The sequence below is a fragment of the Porites lutea genome, chromosome 14 (assembly GCF_958299795.1).
Source record: "Porites lutea chromosome 14, jaPorLute2.1, whole genome shotgun sequence".
Classification (NCBI taxonomy): Eukaryota; Metazoa; Cnidaria; class Anthozoa; order Scleractinia; family Poritidae; genus Porites; species Porites lutea.
Window position 1 is genome coordinate 22400649 of NC_133214.1, and position 16322 is coordinate 22416970.

Here is a 16322-nt window from a genome sequence, read left to right on the forward strand (position 1 = left end):
TTTTGTTTAATTAACGTTTTCATAATCACTCTATTTCTTTTTTATCCACCTTTGCGGGACGATAAAACAAAGTAACAGTCAGCAATGAAGAGTTCTCCTCGTCCCAGGTTTTTTTTTCCGCCACTGTTATTTTCTAAGGAAAAAGCCCTTAGACGAGGTTGTACACTGGCTGACAAGAGAGAATCTTTTCCTAATCTCTTGACGCCGGTTGAAGGATTACAGCCACCGAAGTTAAGCTATGATTTGCCAATACTAAAAAGCTTCCCAACTCGGTATTAGAGAATCGTGAGACAAAAGATAAACGAAACCCTTACACGCATTAACCACGATGAACAATATCTTTCATGACATATACCGTAAAATTCCGAAAATAAGCCCCGGGGCTTATATTTTTCAAAGGCCCTTTTTGAGGGGCTTATTTTTGGAGGGGCTTATCTACGGAGCGAAATTTGCGTTTCAAAATCGATTTGGCTAGCCTTATAGTTGAAAGGACATTTACAGTTTTTGCTTTGTTTTACTTTGTATTTGAGGGCAATTTCCAAGTACAAGCCCCCGGGGGAGGGCTTATATTTGGTGGGGCGATTTAACGGAGGGTTTCTTGCGTTACGAGTTTGGGGGGCTTATACACGGAGGGGCTTATTTCCGGAATTTCACGGTAATTCTAATTTAATAGATTTTTGACCCTAACGCAATTACTACTGAATGGAACAGCAATTTACTCTCTGTTTCGCTGAAGAAATCTCGTGGACCTTTTTGATGATCGTAACAAATGCTTTTTCCACATTGGTAGTATCTACGGCGGAAGTTTCCATGAATGGTATTTTCGATACACTTGCACATTTAATGGCTTCCTCTTTGTCGACTGCTCGCGAGTGCTCCAAATCACGTTTATTTCCTACAAGCACTGTAGCAATGGACGAATCTGTATGCTCATTAATTTCTGTCAGCCATCTTGCAATATTCTCAAATGTTCTGTGATTGGTTAAATCATAGACTAGAACAGCTCCAGTTACTCCTTCGTAGTGACTTTTGGGTAGGCATCCAAAACGCTCCTGACCATCTGTATCAAAAATCTTACCACAAGATAAAAGGTTTGTTAACTAAATAACTGGGAAAACGTCTTTGTGCTATAAGTTATGAAAGATTCTAAAAAGTACCTCATTGTAAACAGATGAATTAGCAGTGCTTTTAATAGTTTCGCCTGAGTGGCGTTTTCCTTGAAGTGTACGCCGATAATATTAAAGTAGCTTTTCGACCTGTTTTCCTTTCCAAGATACCCGGACTACCCCAGTATTGTTCCCCCCCCCCCCCCCCCCCCTCTGTCTGAGACAAGGCACTTGATGATATCGTTTTTTTTCTTTTTTGGAGAGGGGGGAGTGCGGGGCAGAACTTCACTACGTAGATATCGTTCCAGCTTCCTTCCCGCCACGAAATTGAAAAAGTAAATGTTAACCTCGATTCGTTCGTTCATTGACACTCCTGCACAGATTTATATGAAACCGTATTGCCTGCCTCAAGGGAATCATCCTTCCCAGCAACCATTGCAACACTCACACAAGCCACTTTCTCCAGCCTTTTTCGCATTGAACAACTGGTAAGGACTGGGAACGACCGTGCAAGATCGCAAGAGTGTGTTAAGAGTGTGTAGACATGCAGTGCGATCGATTTGGACGTTCAAACTGACCGAGAGTTGGAGCGAGTCCAAAAAAAATGATTCCAAGGGAGAGGTTGACAGAAAATGCCTGCCCTGCAGGCTATGAATAAGGAAAAAAACTTCTTTAATTAAGGGATATTCTGATGTTTGATATTTTAAAAGTGAACCTACTTTTGGAATAACTTTGAGATAGTCCCCTTGATCTATTGTGGTTTTCACTACGCAATTACATGCGGAAATATCGCGCAAAAAAAGTGTTGTACACATTAAGATTATTCCGAAAGCTAATTAAGTTTTTGCTCGTTTATTCGATCAGTCCTAATTAACTTCCAGCGAAAATAAGGTATTTTAAGCAGGAGGTTAATACTTAAATATCAATGATTAAGGAAACCTTACCATAGCTCTTATCACCTTTCCACCGATTGTCACAGTCACTGCAATGTAGTGAGAGCAGAACATTGATGTCGGATTATTCCTCGTGAAAGAAGAAAGCAAAGACGTTTTTCCGACTCCTCCGTCACCAACTACAACTATCTTGTACAGGTAATCATATTGATCTTTTTTACCCTTGGCCATGACGATAGAATGAGAAAGATTTCCGCACACAGCAATAAGGTCAGTGAACTAAATGGATGATGCGGAAATTCTTTAGATCTTTGCCACTACTAACGCGAGTTCTCATTGGCTATCAGCGAGTAGTATTGATTTAGTTTCCATCTACTGTAATGGCTGACGAGGGAACAGGACGTTTGGCGGGCGCGTTTTAAGGTTTGTAACTGTTGTAGGGATTGTTGATAGTCAATATTGCAGCAGGAATTCCTTAACTACAGCCTAACAATGTATGAAACAACAGTGATGTTGGCAAGTAAAGTAAAAGAAACTACTTTTCCAGTGGTGTTTTTAAATTCATTCCTCTGCCTCAGGCCAAACTTACTATCACATTATATCGTTTACTTTAGCAGCTTTTGTTCTTCACTACGCTGCCAATTAGCTACTTACACAAGACCTAAGCAGATAGATACTCCCAGTGCATTTTTACCACGATACATGTAACATATTTACATTAAACAGCTGTGGATACTCTGAATAATAAAGTTTCCATCCAAAACAGCAGACTTTGTTTCATAAAGGAGCCTGCACAGATATGATCTGAAACAACTTAATCCACGAAACTATAAAAGGGGAGTAATGTAATCAAAGCTGGGAAGATCTAGGCTAGCACCTAACATCGCATGAGAGTCAAGACGTAATTCCGTCAGTCAGTTCCAGGCTCAAAGATAGCAGGGAAATTGCGCACAAACCGCGTGGGGGCTGAGGAGAGACGCTTTGCCGTTTTTTGCTCTCTTGGCTTTTCGCTGCTTGACCGCTTTTTTTCGCTTATCACTAACCGAGACTGAAGAGCTTGACATAGGATACCTCTTCCCTTTAGTGTTGAAGCCTTTAGAGGCTATAATTACATAGTTATTTCTTGTATATGTGCAGTGATTATGTTATTTTTACACCTGGTAAATTAATAATATTAATGTACAAAAGGCGACTTCCACACCTTTTGCGTACAACTTCATTCTCTTATTTTTATTTTTAAATGGGTAACGAAATTAAATTTGATTCAAATAACAGATTAATATTCCCATTATTGCCCTGAAGCTAGCAGTAGTCCTCAAATGCTACTTATATAATAATTAATCTCTTTTTTGTTAACAGTGGATAATCAGACTTTTGATTTCAGGATCATTGCGAGAATGAGGCAAATAATAGCCTGAGTATCAGGCCTTCCTTAGGGGTGAGGGGAGAGGAGATTTCACAGGGGGAGGGAGGACATGCAAGAGATAAGAGAGGTTACTCTCCCTTCACTGTCTCTTCTTTTAGCTTCTCTCATCTCCTTTGATTTCCCTCAGAAATGCCTGATACTCAGGCTTGGCAAATTAAGGCCCTTGAAATTGGATGAAAGTGAAAGACGTGTTGAAAATTTTTACATAATATTTCTTTAGTAAGAATCATCATTTCCTCCAGGATTTATTTATTTGACAAACTGAGTCAACAACCACAAAAATTTGGTTTTGTCACTAATTATGTGGATTAATTAATAAGTCATTTTATATTAATTCAGGAAATATTAATAGCCCTTGATGAATATAATTCATTGCTCTGACCAAAGGCTGACACTCAAATCTCAGGTTTTGAATCTTTTAACAGCAGTAAATTTCCCAGTAACTTAAAAATTCAGTGGAAAAAAACCCTGTGTTTTACTCCCTCACCACTGCACCACCAGTTTCTTTTAAAACTAATCTCTTCATTCATGTGACACCAATCAGTTGGCTCCATTAGCTGATAACAAGAAAGAGCTTTTAACACAACAGACAACTCATCATTAAAAAATACTCAGTTGAGCTGATAGTTTGCATAGAAAACTGTAAATGCTTCCAGTTCCAAGATTCATGGATAACTTTTGCAAGTTTAGAAGAAACTCTATGGGGTGACTATTCAACAACAACCCTTTTGGAAGCAGTTTTTCAAAATAACTTTTGGAAGTTTTAAAGAATCTCAAATTATTGACACTTCTGCATCTTATCCTCTCAAGCTAAAATTAAAGATAGCAATTCTGAAAGTTATCAAAAACAATTTATACCCACTGCAATATACGCTACATAGATATTTTCATAAAGTTTCTCTGAAATAAATGTTAATTAACTAGTTATATATAAACTCTTACAAAACACTGCAGGCACAGCTCCTTTCTTCCTTTGATGCTTCATTAACTTCCACAACTTTCCCTTTCCCCTCAGTTATGCCATTATCCTTTCCCGGCATATCAAGTTCCTTGCGCAATTTTGCTAGCTGTACTTCATGTACTTTTTTAATAGTCTGAGTAAATGCTTCTTCAACATTAGTGGCATCAAGTGCTGAAGCCTCTATAAAACACAATCCTGAGTCGCTTGCATACTTCTTGCCTTCATCAACTGGAACAGCCCGTAGATGTCTCAGATCACATTTATTTCCAACAAGCATGATTACGATGGAAGATTCAGCATGCTCTCTGACCTCTTGCAACCATCTTGCAACATTTTCAAATGTTTTTTGTTTGGACAAATCATAGACAAGAACAGCACCTACAGCTCCTCTGTAATATGCACTTGTAATTGCACGGTAACGCTCTTGCCCAGCAGTATCCCATACCTTTAAATAAATATCAATATTTAATTTGATTATCACCCATTTTCGTTGCATTCACTGGGAGGGGGCCATGGGCCAGGGGGGGGGGGGTACTGTAAGAATATTTGGGTGGGGATGTGCCACTAGGACCCCGGAACCCATAGCCTATACCAGACCTAGTTCAGCTCAACTTCGCTATCCTGTACGAAACAATTCTCACAATCCCTCTCCATCATAGAGTCACTTTTTTCCAGAAACTACTGAGGTCAACACTTTCTATGTTATCAAACTGAGTTGTGGGCAAATTTAAATTTGCCAACTTCTTTGTATTGAGAGACAATTTCCAGTTTCCCTAGTCTAAACTGAAATCTTAAACCTATCTATCAGTTTCCAAGAAAATGATACCCCACTCTAGACCCAAAATCTCTGACTTCTATACCCTTCCCCACAGTAAACTGCCTGAAAACCATACCCTTCACATCTGCTCATACCCTATATAATACTATTAATAGCCCATTTATGGCGGTACCCCCCTCCCCCCACCGAGACTATAGGGGCCTATCAAAAACAACAAAACCCACTGAAATAAGACAGTGTAGGAGCCCACTAATACATTAACTTCAACAATCAAAAAGGATCATTCAAACTTCCACCCGAGTTTTCCAAAAAACTCCCCGAAGTCTTCGGATGAAACTTAGCGTAAACTGTGGCAAATTATTTCACCAGTTACACAACATACCGGCAACGAAATATTACACGAAAATGAAACACCAGAAATAGAAATAAGGCCACTGTTTGTATACACTACATTCCGCTCATTATTTGGTAAATTGTTGATATAACGTCGATTTGTAGACAGTGATGTCACCTTTAAATGAACTCAGCTGATATCTTTTCACTCACCAAAACTGTACTTAAAAACCTTAAACGGGAAGCAGAAAAACAATTTTCTATTCAAATCGAAACCTACTTCCAAGAGTATTGCCTGGCCTAGCAAAGAATCATTTAAGCTTATAAAAGCTCGCGAATGTTTTTCAACGGAATTATTTTGAATCGAAACGCAATGTGTGTAAAATAAAGTACACTAAGTTCACTACACGCATGATTTAAGACTCAAAATGTTTACCGCTCTTAAGAGGAGCTAAACAAAGCTACAAGAAAATAAAACTGCATCTTACAAAAACGCAAAAAATAACGCAAGAGAAACCTCACCTGAGCTTTGATAACTTTCTCATCAACAGTTATGCTTCTAGTGGCAAATTCAACCCCAATGGTTGACTTCGATTCGAGGTCAAATTCATTCCTCGTGAAACGGGAAAGCAGAGAAGATTTTCCAACACCAGAATCACCAATCAAAACTATCTTGTATAGATAATCGTAATGGTCGTATCTACTTCCAGCCATAGTCTTAAAAACCAGCGAGATCGAAGAGTTTTCTGTGCAAAGCACTGTGAGTTCTGGAACGTCTATAACTATGCAAGATGTATCACGTGACCATAATTAAAATAACTGCACGTTCAAGCGCGCGTGGCTTCACGCGCTGATGTTTGTGACTTCTTTCCCTTCTTTTTAACAGCAGATGTTTTTTTAATTTTACTATTTGTCGTTCACAATTTTTTTATAATGGGGGCTAAAATTCTCACAAAGTAAATAGAGAAAGCATGATACTTTTAATAAAAGGTGTAAACTTTGACTGCTTGACTCTCACCAGTTCTGCTCTTCTGAAGGCATGCATTGCTTAACTTGAATATTGTATGTCTTTTTTCAACGGATTGGAGAGGCTATTCACGATACAAGCAACTTTGCAAAAAATGTCATTTAAGAAATATTTCCATCCCTCACCCTACCCCCGCCCGGACTGTCTCTTTAACGAAAACAGGAGTTGTACTGGTAAGGAAAAACATAGCCACCGAGCCTGCAATGGCGGATGATCTCTGTTTCTGCTAGCTGCAATCTATAGAAAGACTGAATGGGAAAGCTGAACATGTAAGTCCCAGGACAAGAACAACTCGGCACATCAGTAAATATTTCTGGTAAGCCGGTTAAGACACTTACATGGACCGACCATGCAGTCTATACTAGCTAAGAAAGTCAGTTTTACGTAAGCTTGTGCATACACCTATTTCACTAACGGTTGCTTTGGGAAATGGTCATTGAAATACAGAATACAATGCAATGCTTTGTTACTTCAATGTCTTTTCATCCTTCAACTCTAATCTTACAGCTCTGGTTTGATGCAATAATTTCATTTTCAACATCATATGCAATATTCAGGGTAATTTCAAGCCCAATGAAAAATCTCCTCTTATACTCCTAGCTCATCATCTGTAAAAGAATCCTTGAACCCAATGGAAACTTACCTTATTTTTTGTAAAGCTCACAGATTTCCAGATTGTTTTTGTTTTATATACAAACATTTGTAGTAAAAAAAGAAATCATGAATAGTCAAGACCTGGTGAAGTTATCAGCTGATAATGAAGAGCACAAGCAGCATAAAAAACGAACCAAGAAAATAAAGGCGCAACTTAAAGATCAGGTAATCTACCTGTACTTAATGGACTATAAAACAATGAACCTTAACCTTTGGTCACAAGCTGTACAAGAAAAAGGTTACTTCCCTACTCTTTTTGAACAGTAGTTTGGGTTCTTTTATGTCTCCTTCCATTTGACCAATGAAAGAAGGATCAGGAGAGGTGGTCAACAGCTTAACGTCACATCCCAATACAGTCAACTCTCTCTAAGACGGACACCTTTGGGACCGGCACTAAGTGTCCGTCTTAGAGAGGTGTCCGTCTTATAGAGAGTCAAATAAAAGGAGTAACGGAAAATCAGGGGCTCTCCCAACTAAGCTAACTGGGCAGCGGTGAGATAATTTGTTGAGCATTGTTCTTGTCTTCTTTTGAATAGATTGAGTTTTACTTTGGAGATGCAAACCTCCTGAAAGATCGTTTTATGAAACAAGAAATTAACAAGCACCCAGAAGGATGTAAGTATTCTTGAAATCAAAGGTGGTGATCATCTAAAGTTTTTTCTTTTCTTAATCAATGACTAACAACAATTATAATTATTCGATTTCCTCCTCAGATGTTGCCATTTCAACTATTGCTAACTTCAATAGAATGAAAAAGATAACTGATGATATGAACCTTGTTATTAAGGCCATGAAAATGTCTCCAATACTTGAGGTATGTTGTCCATAAGTCCACTTTTTAAAATGCAAGGTCTTGCTGGTAAGATGTTGAAAGTTCAAGATCTTGCCACCACAGTTGTGTGTTATGACAACAGACTTTTTATATTTTCAGGTCAGTGAAGATGAGACAATGGTGAGACGAAAAGCTCCTGTCCCAGAGCCAAGAAATGTTGATGCAGAAACAATTTATGTTGTACGTATATCAATTTGTTAATCTTAATCGTCTCTTGGGGAATGAATAGGCTGTAGTGAGTAATAAGTCCACACATAAGAATTTCATCTTAAAGCTTCAGAGTGTTTGAATCCCAAGCAAAACTCTAATGCATTAGAAAACCCAATATGAGTTGTTTTACCTGTGATGAAGCTCTTTTACTAGTAGGTATACAGTCCCCTGGGTCAGGAATCAGCCTCTTAGGAAAACATCTCATCCCATAAGACTTATCGAAATGATAGCTCACCGTCTTGTGTACTAGTTTTCTCAGTTAATTGTGTGATACATTTACTTGAAAATTCTTCTCATTTGTTTTACATGGTAAGCTAATGATTGTTTATACTTTAAATGGATGTGATCTTGTAGGAAAGACTTCCCCCTTATGCTGATCATGACTGGGTTAAGGAAATTTTTAGCAAGTATGGAAAGGTTGTTTATGTCAGGTAAGTCCTACACTTTAAGACTCCTAACCTCTAATTACCTGCATCTACAAGCAAAAATGTAATTTGGTACTGGTTGTTTATGTTGTAAAAGGCGGCTATAACTGGTAAGTTCATGTTCATGGATGAAACGTCATAGAGTAATGATCCAAATGAAAGCTACCAAGTAATACCTTCCTGTGGTCTGTTTATTATGCTGTACAAGGTTGTTATAGTTTTTGAGTCTGTGGATGAAACCTTGCAGTGCAACAATTCAAATGAAAGCTGCCAAGTAGTACCTTCCTGTGGTCTGTCTATTATGCTGTACAAGGTTGTTGTAGTTTTTGAGTCTGTGGATGAAACCTCGCAGTGCGACAATTCAAATGAAAGCTGCCAAGTAGTACTTTCCTGTGGTCTGTTTATTACGCTGTACAAGGTTGTTATAGTTTTTGAGTCTGTGGATGAAAGCTCGCAGTGCGACAATTCAAATGAAAACTACCAAGTAGTACTTGTCTTTGGTACTGTCTTATCTATCATGCTAGATACATAGTGGTTCTAACTTGTGAATCTGCGGAACAAAACCTCTTCAGCAGTACCTTCAAGTGGTGCTATTTATTTTCTGGTTTTTTTTTAAGAGATTTGTTCTTCCCTTTTATTACAACTTTGGATACTTAAAGAAGTAAGCATATTTATTTTTCTAACACAGCATCCCAAGGTTCAAACACACTGGAGACATAAAGGGATTTGCTTTTGTGGAGTTTGAATCTGCAATGCAAGCTCAAGAAGCACTGCAGGTAATTGTTATTTATCATTTTTCTCCACATTCAAGCAGCTTCTCTCAATCACCCCTGCAGGGGTATTTAAATAATGAAAGGTAAGGGCTCATTTACTATTAAACTCAGAAAAACACAAACAGGTCAAGACACATGAAAAAGCCTGAAAACCACAACCTACTTACCATTATTGTTGGTGGTTAGTTTTCTCACAACTGGTTAACTTTTTCCTTGCGACACAATTAAACACCTGATGCATTTCTAGCCAAGAGTTTGCGGCTTTCTGGCTTTCACAGTAAGTGGATCCAACATGTAAGGTAGAAACCTTGTCATTTTAGGCAGCAAGAAAAGTACGATCGGCTCTCTCTTGCATCAAAGTTTAAACTAACTCCCTCCCCCAAGACCGTGTGTCTTGGGGGAGAAGGGAGAAGGTTTAGAGAAGAGAGTTTTAAAGTGGTAAAACATCATTGATTCCCAACAGGTTGCTTTATACTTATGAAAACACTTGTACTCTTTTTGTTCACTTTTAATTTCCAACTACTTTGTAGGTTTTCAATAAAGGAGGTAAGACCAAGCAAGATGCGTTTCCTGAAGAGAAGACTGATAACTCACCCAGTGTAGTTCAGTCGATTGAACAGCAGAAGGTGTCAAAAGGAAAGAGAAAGCGATCACTTAGCGAATCAGAACTAGACACACAACAAAAACACAAAGAAAGAAAAAGAAAACGAACAATCAGTGATTCGTCAGACACTGAGCAACATGATGACATTCAACAAAAAACTGAAGACATGAAAAATAAAGACCATGGAAAAGAACGTAAAGAAAACGGTCGGGAGAAATCGACTGATGAGGGAGGTGAAAACGAGAAGAGTAAAAAAAGTGTCAGGTGGGAAGAAGGTCAACAAGAAGAAATTAGGGATAATAAAAAGAGTGAGGAAACAACATCAGTTGTAAGCCGAAAAAGATCGCATGAGGAATCCGTGATTAACGAGGATGAAGTTCAGCAGAAAAGACAGAAAATAAGTGACAAGTCTGAAGAAAGTGGCGAGGATGAAACTGCTGAGAGAAATAAGAAACAGAAGAAGAGAAAAAGGAAGAAGAAGGAAAAGAAAGAGACGAGACTGCCGCATTTACGAGTGATTTCCAAGTAAGTCAAGGGACCCATTTTGTCTCCTAATGAAGGTAGTAAAGGGTATCACCAGAAACTCATAAGTTTCTGGTATCGCCTAAGCTGCTGACCAATCAGATCACGAGAGATTTAACTGAAATGACTAATGACCAATCAGAGCACGCCACATCACACTGTGACATCACTTAAGTTCATAACTTCATTCCCAGGGTTCTCTCTCTTCTGCCCTCAACAGAGGAAGAGAGAAAATCCTGGGAATGAGGTTGTAAAGTTCAAGGTTAAATTTGTGGAGCAGAAGTGACATCTACTATTTTTCTAAGTTTTAAGTGTGCATGGCAGATGACCACTTTTTTAGGTAGGTTTTAATCTTCAGCTAGGGAATATAAAGTTAAGCTATGTGTAACAATCTTGAATTTACATTTATTTGATTTTACTGAAATGCACACGAAGATGCATTGTTTATTCTCACTAAGTTTTGTATGGTTTCTTTTCTTAAAGGTTAGAATGGTTAGAACTGAAAAAGGAATACAAGAACTTGCAACGGGAAGCCATGAATAAATTGAAGAAACAATTGCAGGAAAAATCCTCTGCTGATGGAAACAAGACTGAAGAACAGGAATATGTCAAACTACCACAAAATGGTACTACAAAAGGAAGAGATATCAAGTCCAATGAGTCAAAACAGGCGGATATACAAAAGCTTCCATATACACCGGGAGTTGTGTTAAAGTTCTATTGTAAAGGATCTGGTCTGACTAAAAGAGAATTGAGGGTATGCGGCTCAATCTTTGTATGTACAGTCTGTTCAAGAGATTTTACATTTTTTACTTTTCATTCTTGGTGACATTGGATTTAAGTAGCTTAACCGGACTCTTTCGATGAAAGCTTAACCGTCCATGTGAAGTTTACTGAGTATTGCGTCTCTCTATCTGTACAGATCTTATTGGGTGAAATTGTCCTGGCAAAATATAACTTAGACTGACCTGATCCATAATCAAGCATGGCTGCTTATTAGAAAGCGTTGTTATCATCTTCTCTTTTCTTTTCGCAGGACAAGTTTTCTTCGTATTCCCCGGTGGCTTATTTAGATTTGGCAGAGGGTGACGATGAGGTACAAACGATATTCTGTCTTCATTTAACGCTACTGTATATTTGTAATTTGTACAAAATAATAGCCATTTTGTTTTACATCTTGTTTACAGGGCCATGTTCGTTTTCACACAACAGAAAACTGCACTTCAGTTTTCACGGCAATGTCATCGACAAGCGATAAACTAAACGTTGAAAAACTTACAGGTATCTTAAAAGTGTAAATTCGTGCTTTTTTTTTTCATCAGTTTCACAGTAAGCATGAACAAGCATCATAGCCTTCTTTCGGTGAAGCACCCGTTGCAGTATCTAAGGGCTTGTGACCCAGTGGCGGATCCAGGGGGAGGGTCCAGGGGGTCTGAACCCCCCTATCAGACCTGACATTTGTTCGAGACAGGATCGTAAATCACTTTTTAACTGGCTGATTTTTAACTAAAACATTAACACAATTGATGCACAAGGCTGCACAAGATTTCTTAAGCTATGTTCATATCGTACCGGATAGTTTTCTCGCCGGAAAGAAAACCATACCGTTCACACATTAGTCTGCTGCGCAGCCGTTTTTAGTGTCGTATGACGACACTAAAAACGGCTGTGTAGCAGACTATTCACACATAAGAGCGGGGATTTCTGTAACGGAGCGAAAATGCGTCGCGCCGACCTCTTAAGAGGTACACTGCGAGCAGTCTGTTATTTTTCTTATCCCTAAATAATAACATCGTGGTTTGCAATCACGATGGACGAGATAAGAACTAGACGGATTTTAAGAAAAAAGGCAGACTGTAAGCTGTCTATTAAGAGGAGAGTGACTTATCGGATTGGTGTTCACACCATACCGGAAAGCTTTTGCGCCGGCACGAAAACCATACCAGATAGATAGGGGTTCTGTTTACACATAACAACGGTGATTTCTCTAACGGAGCGAAGCTACGCTGCGCCGATCTCTTAAGAGGAGAGTCACATATCGGATAGGTGTTCATACCATACCTGGGTCCAGTTGTTCGAAAGGTTGATAGTGCTATCCACTGGATAAATCTCTATCCAGAGGATAGAGCGGTTTTCACTTGACTGTCGAAAGTAATTGAGGAATTGGTTTGGTTTTGGTTTTACTACGCCCTTTGGTTGGCTAGTGTATTTACTTTGGTTTTGGTTTTACGACAGTCAAGTGAAAACCGCTCTAATGCAATTGGTTTCCCTAATACTTATCCACTGGATAGTGATTTATCCGTTGGATAGCGCTATCCAACGTTTGAACAACTGGGGCCTGATAGCTTTTGCGCCGCCACGTGACCTTACCGGATATGGCTTTTCGTGTCGGCATGAACTGAAGCGATCCAGTCCAGTATAGTGTGAATACAGCTTAAGAAATCTTGTGCGGCGTTGTGCATCTTTATACGATGATCTGTAAGCATCCTTGTATTTAATTTGCAGAGGAGGCTGAGAAGGCGTATTGGGAGAAAATAAATGCTGATCGCATGGTTAGATTTAATTCCAAGAGGCAGAAGAAACGCGGAACCGAAAAGGTAGGTATAGTGAAGTAGGTTATTGTCCGCATGCTTCTCTTAATATTTGCTTTCTATTCCTTGAGTTTTTGAGTATGATTTTAGCTCTTTGTGAGACGTTTTACTTGTCGTCAACTGATTTTTAGAAGACGGAGCAATATTTTGGCGAGAAAAACCTGAAAAAAGAACGACCTGACATCATCAATGGCTGAAAAAGTCTCGCCAACCTTGAACTCGCAGCGTTTTGGCGTCTGGCATGGAAAGACGACGTCGAGAAACTTTATGTTTTACTTTTGCTCCATTGTTTTTCAGGTGGCAAGAAAAGCTGAAGCCCTTCAACTGCAGCGTCAAAGCCATATCCGTTTTGACGAAAGCGAAGACGAAGAACATACTTGAATTTAAGTATAGGGAGAGGAAATCAGTGAATGGAGGACTTCTCGAGGACGCCCTGGTGTTGTCTGTGTGCTTGTTGCCGTCAACCTAGGAGGCATAGCCTTACCAAATATAAATATCGCTAGTTTAGCCGACTAACCGCTGGGTTTAAACATTATCATTTACGACTTATCACGGAACAGATGATCATTTTTCCATAAGTTGTAGAACAAAAACTACGATCCAGCTTAAATGCCGTCCAATTTAAATCTACTTTCATAAGAAAGTACTGTTCATCATCATTCGTAAGAATTCATCTAAAAAGTTTACCATATACTGATTTAAGAAATGCAAGTTTTATAAAAGGGACTAGGCAAGACGCGCTCTCAGATTGATAGACAGCGACCATTTAAAGCAATGTTGTGGAAGCGCATAGAATTGTATTAAGCCCCTTTTATGATAGAAATATTTGCGAGGGAAGAGATGAATCTACCTTCAAAAGTTGAACGATATGGCTGTGTATACATAGCTGTGAGTCAATTGTTTTTCCAGCTGTCTAATATAACGTAAATTTCTACGAAAGTTGAAATGATGCTCAGTCTCAGTTGAGTAAACAACCTAAGCGGTTGAAAAAGAACCCGAAAAAATCCAGGTCCTCTTTTTATAGTGCAAGAGTCAGGTTTCTTTATTGATTAATAACATGTACAAAGTTTTCTTCTTCAAAAGCTATGAAATACGCAGAGGGTTTCTTTTCAAACTGTATGTCCGAAGTTGAACTTGTATCTATTTTTCTACGGTGGAAAGAAATTCCCTCTATCACATGTATGTAGAACGTCAGTGAAAAAGATCGCCAAAATTTTGCCTCTGTGCATGGTCCCAACGCCCCCGGCCAAAGGGGCACTGGATACGAATCAGTGAAGTTTTACGGTGATTGGTACAAAAGGATCTCGGAATCATTAAGTTGATACTTTTCAGCGAATTTTTGCGCTTTGCTGCTCTGTGATTTTCTATGTTTTCTTTTCCTTTTTAATCGTTCTTCTTGTTGAAACAGCCCCTCTCTATCAGACCTGTCCCATCTGTCACAAAACTGTGAGTTCTTCAAACTGTTCCATATATCTCTTTTAATACAGATGAACACCAAGAGAACTGTAGAAGAAGTAAAAAATAAGACAGTTTTCAGCTCAATGAAGGGTTGTAACGTCGGTCTTTGGTTCAGCGGGCCGACATGTAGCGGTAACACTTTATCGGGGAACGTTGTAGAATTCAGCATACAGTTTATCAAACCTTGAGGAACTATATAAACATATTGCAAACACTCTACAGTGAAATCACTAAATAGTGACTAATTATTTTGAGCAGTCTGACCCTTACTTCAACCTTGAGGAGAATAAACGGAAATTGCGCATGCCGAGCTAATGAGATCAAAAGTTTTAACTCATCGTATTTACATGTAAGTTGCACCAGTATGTTGCATAAGAGATTAACCTCAACTGAGTACTTACCAAAAATCAAACCGGCTGAAACCGTAGCCGCACTGATGATAACTGCTGTGGGTGCCTCTATCACCTCGTTACAGCTCTTCCATTTCCACTCTCTGCATTGTTTATTCTGTGCTTCTTCGTTTCCAGCGCTGTAAACCTTGCACAGCAGCTTTGTCTCACACCAAAAGCAGGCAGTGTCTCGTACGCATGTTTCACAGTTGTCCGCACCGCTACAAACTAATATGGATGAATTGTTTACATCCTGAGTGGAGATTTCTGTGGGCCCTAAATATAAGATTGTCGAAATGAAAGTGAAGAAAAACGCCTTCAAAATATTCATTCCGAACAGGCCTATTCGCTTCTATTATTCAGTTGTTTTTGAAATTGTTTTTATACGCGCGCTGCGTTCAAATCGTTTATTCGTCAGTTTTTGTAATTTAAATGCGCGCGCGCAAAGGCGCTATTAAAAGTTTTAAAGAAGGTTTTCCTTCTCTGGTTAAAAGAGAAGATGCAAGGAGCTTAGCAATGCTTTGCAAAGGAAAAGGAGATTGAAGCTCTCAAAAGTTCAAAATTACCAACTTTATTCTTTAAATAAACGTTTTGCGTTTCGTTTCGCGCGGATTCTAGTCGTCAGGTCCCCGTGGTGAATTTAAACAGCTTGAGCCATAAGAAACTGGGAACTAGTAAGAGATTCGTAGCACGATCTCACCAGGAAACAATGAACCAGTAATGGTCGCGTTCAGTCGAACACGTGCGCTTTCTTCGTTACGCGTAGGAACTTACTGAGTATTGCATCAGCAGGTGTTCTTAATAAGTGAAACATGATTCAACTGGGCAATATTTCGAGTAGCAACAGATGGTTTTCACAGTGACGTCATCAAATTGTAAAGTCAAAATAGCGAGGTTTTACGAATTCTTAGTTACACTAGGTTGAAGATAAACGAAAAATAAATCTCTGTACAAGTTTCCATTCCTGTAGCATATTTCATTCCGAAAATACAGCAATTTGATCTTCCGAGTTTTTACAGTGCGTGACACCAAAATAGGAATGGTGTCTCGTTGAAAAAAAGTCTCCCCTCTTGATTTTCAGCAGTATAACCATTAAAAGCCTTAGAAGATATGTTTATGCGCACGTATGCTAATTCTCAAGTGAAAAGAAAGAGCTTTTATAGAAAAAGTGAACACCAGATGTTTTTGTTGATTTCCGGCGGCCATATTGGTGGACCAAAACGGTACACCAATATGGCGTCTCCATAAAAAGCTCTGCAAAGGTGCATGAAACTTTTGGGTAAATAACTCAGAAACTGTGGGCCACAAAGTCCTGAAACTTGGACAAATCGTTTAATTTA

The 16322-nt window shown here is 38.9% G+C and overlaps 3 protein-coding genes and 1 pseudogene across 3 annotated transcripts; 1 reads left to right on the forward strand and 3 right to left on the reverse strand.

Moving 5' to 3' along the window:
* Positions 1-695: 695 nt before the first annotated feature.
* LOC140924064 (ras-related protein Rab-11A pseudogene) lies at positions 696-2230 on the reverse strand (annotated as a pseudogene).
* Positions 2231-3208: 978 nt separating this feature from the next.
* Positions 3209-6292, reverse strand: LOC140924579 (ras-related protein Rab-11A-like). Its single transcript, XM_073374598.1, has 2 exons — positions 6020-6292; positions 3209-4831 (listed from the first exon to the last, which is right to left on the reverse strand). Exons 1-2 carry the CDS (start codon positions 6209-6211, stop codon positions 4364-4366), a joined length of 660 nt encoding a protein of 219 aa, XP_073230699.1. The 5' UTR covers positions 6212-6292; the 3' UTR covers positions 3209-4363.
* A 430-nt stretch (positions 6293-6722) lies between these two features.
* Positions 6723-14681, forward strand: LOC140924619 (la-related protein 7-like). Its single transcript, XM_073374638.1, has 13 exons — positions 6723-6840; positions 7231-7343; positions 7715-7793; positions 7892-7992; positions 8110-8190; positions 8575-8651; positions 9334-9421; positions 9949-10547; positions 11028-11301; positions 11581-11640; positions 11732-11825; positions 13050-13141; positions 13433-14681. The coding sequence occupies exons 2-13, from the start codon at positions 7245-7247 to the stop codon at positions 13514-13516; spliced, it is 1728 nt and encodes a 575-aa protein (XP_073230739.1). The 5' UTR covers positions 6723-6840; positions 7231-7244; the 3' UTR covers positions 13517-14681.
* LOC140924065 (uncharacterized) lies at positions 14415-15435 on the reverse strand. The gene is made up of 2 exons (XM_073374063.1): positions 14995-15435; positions 14415-14638 (listed from the first exon to the last, which is right to left on the reverse strand). Exons 1-2 carry the CDS (start codon positions 15311-15313, stop codon positions 14415-14417), a joined length of 543 nt encoding a protein of 180 aa, XP_073230164.1. The 5' UTR covers positions 15314-15435.
* Between the last annotated feature and the right edge of the window lie 887 nt (positions 15436-16322).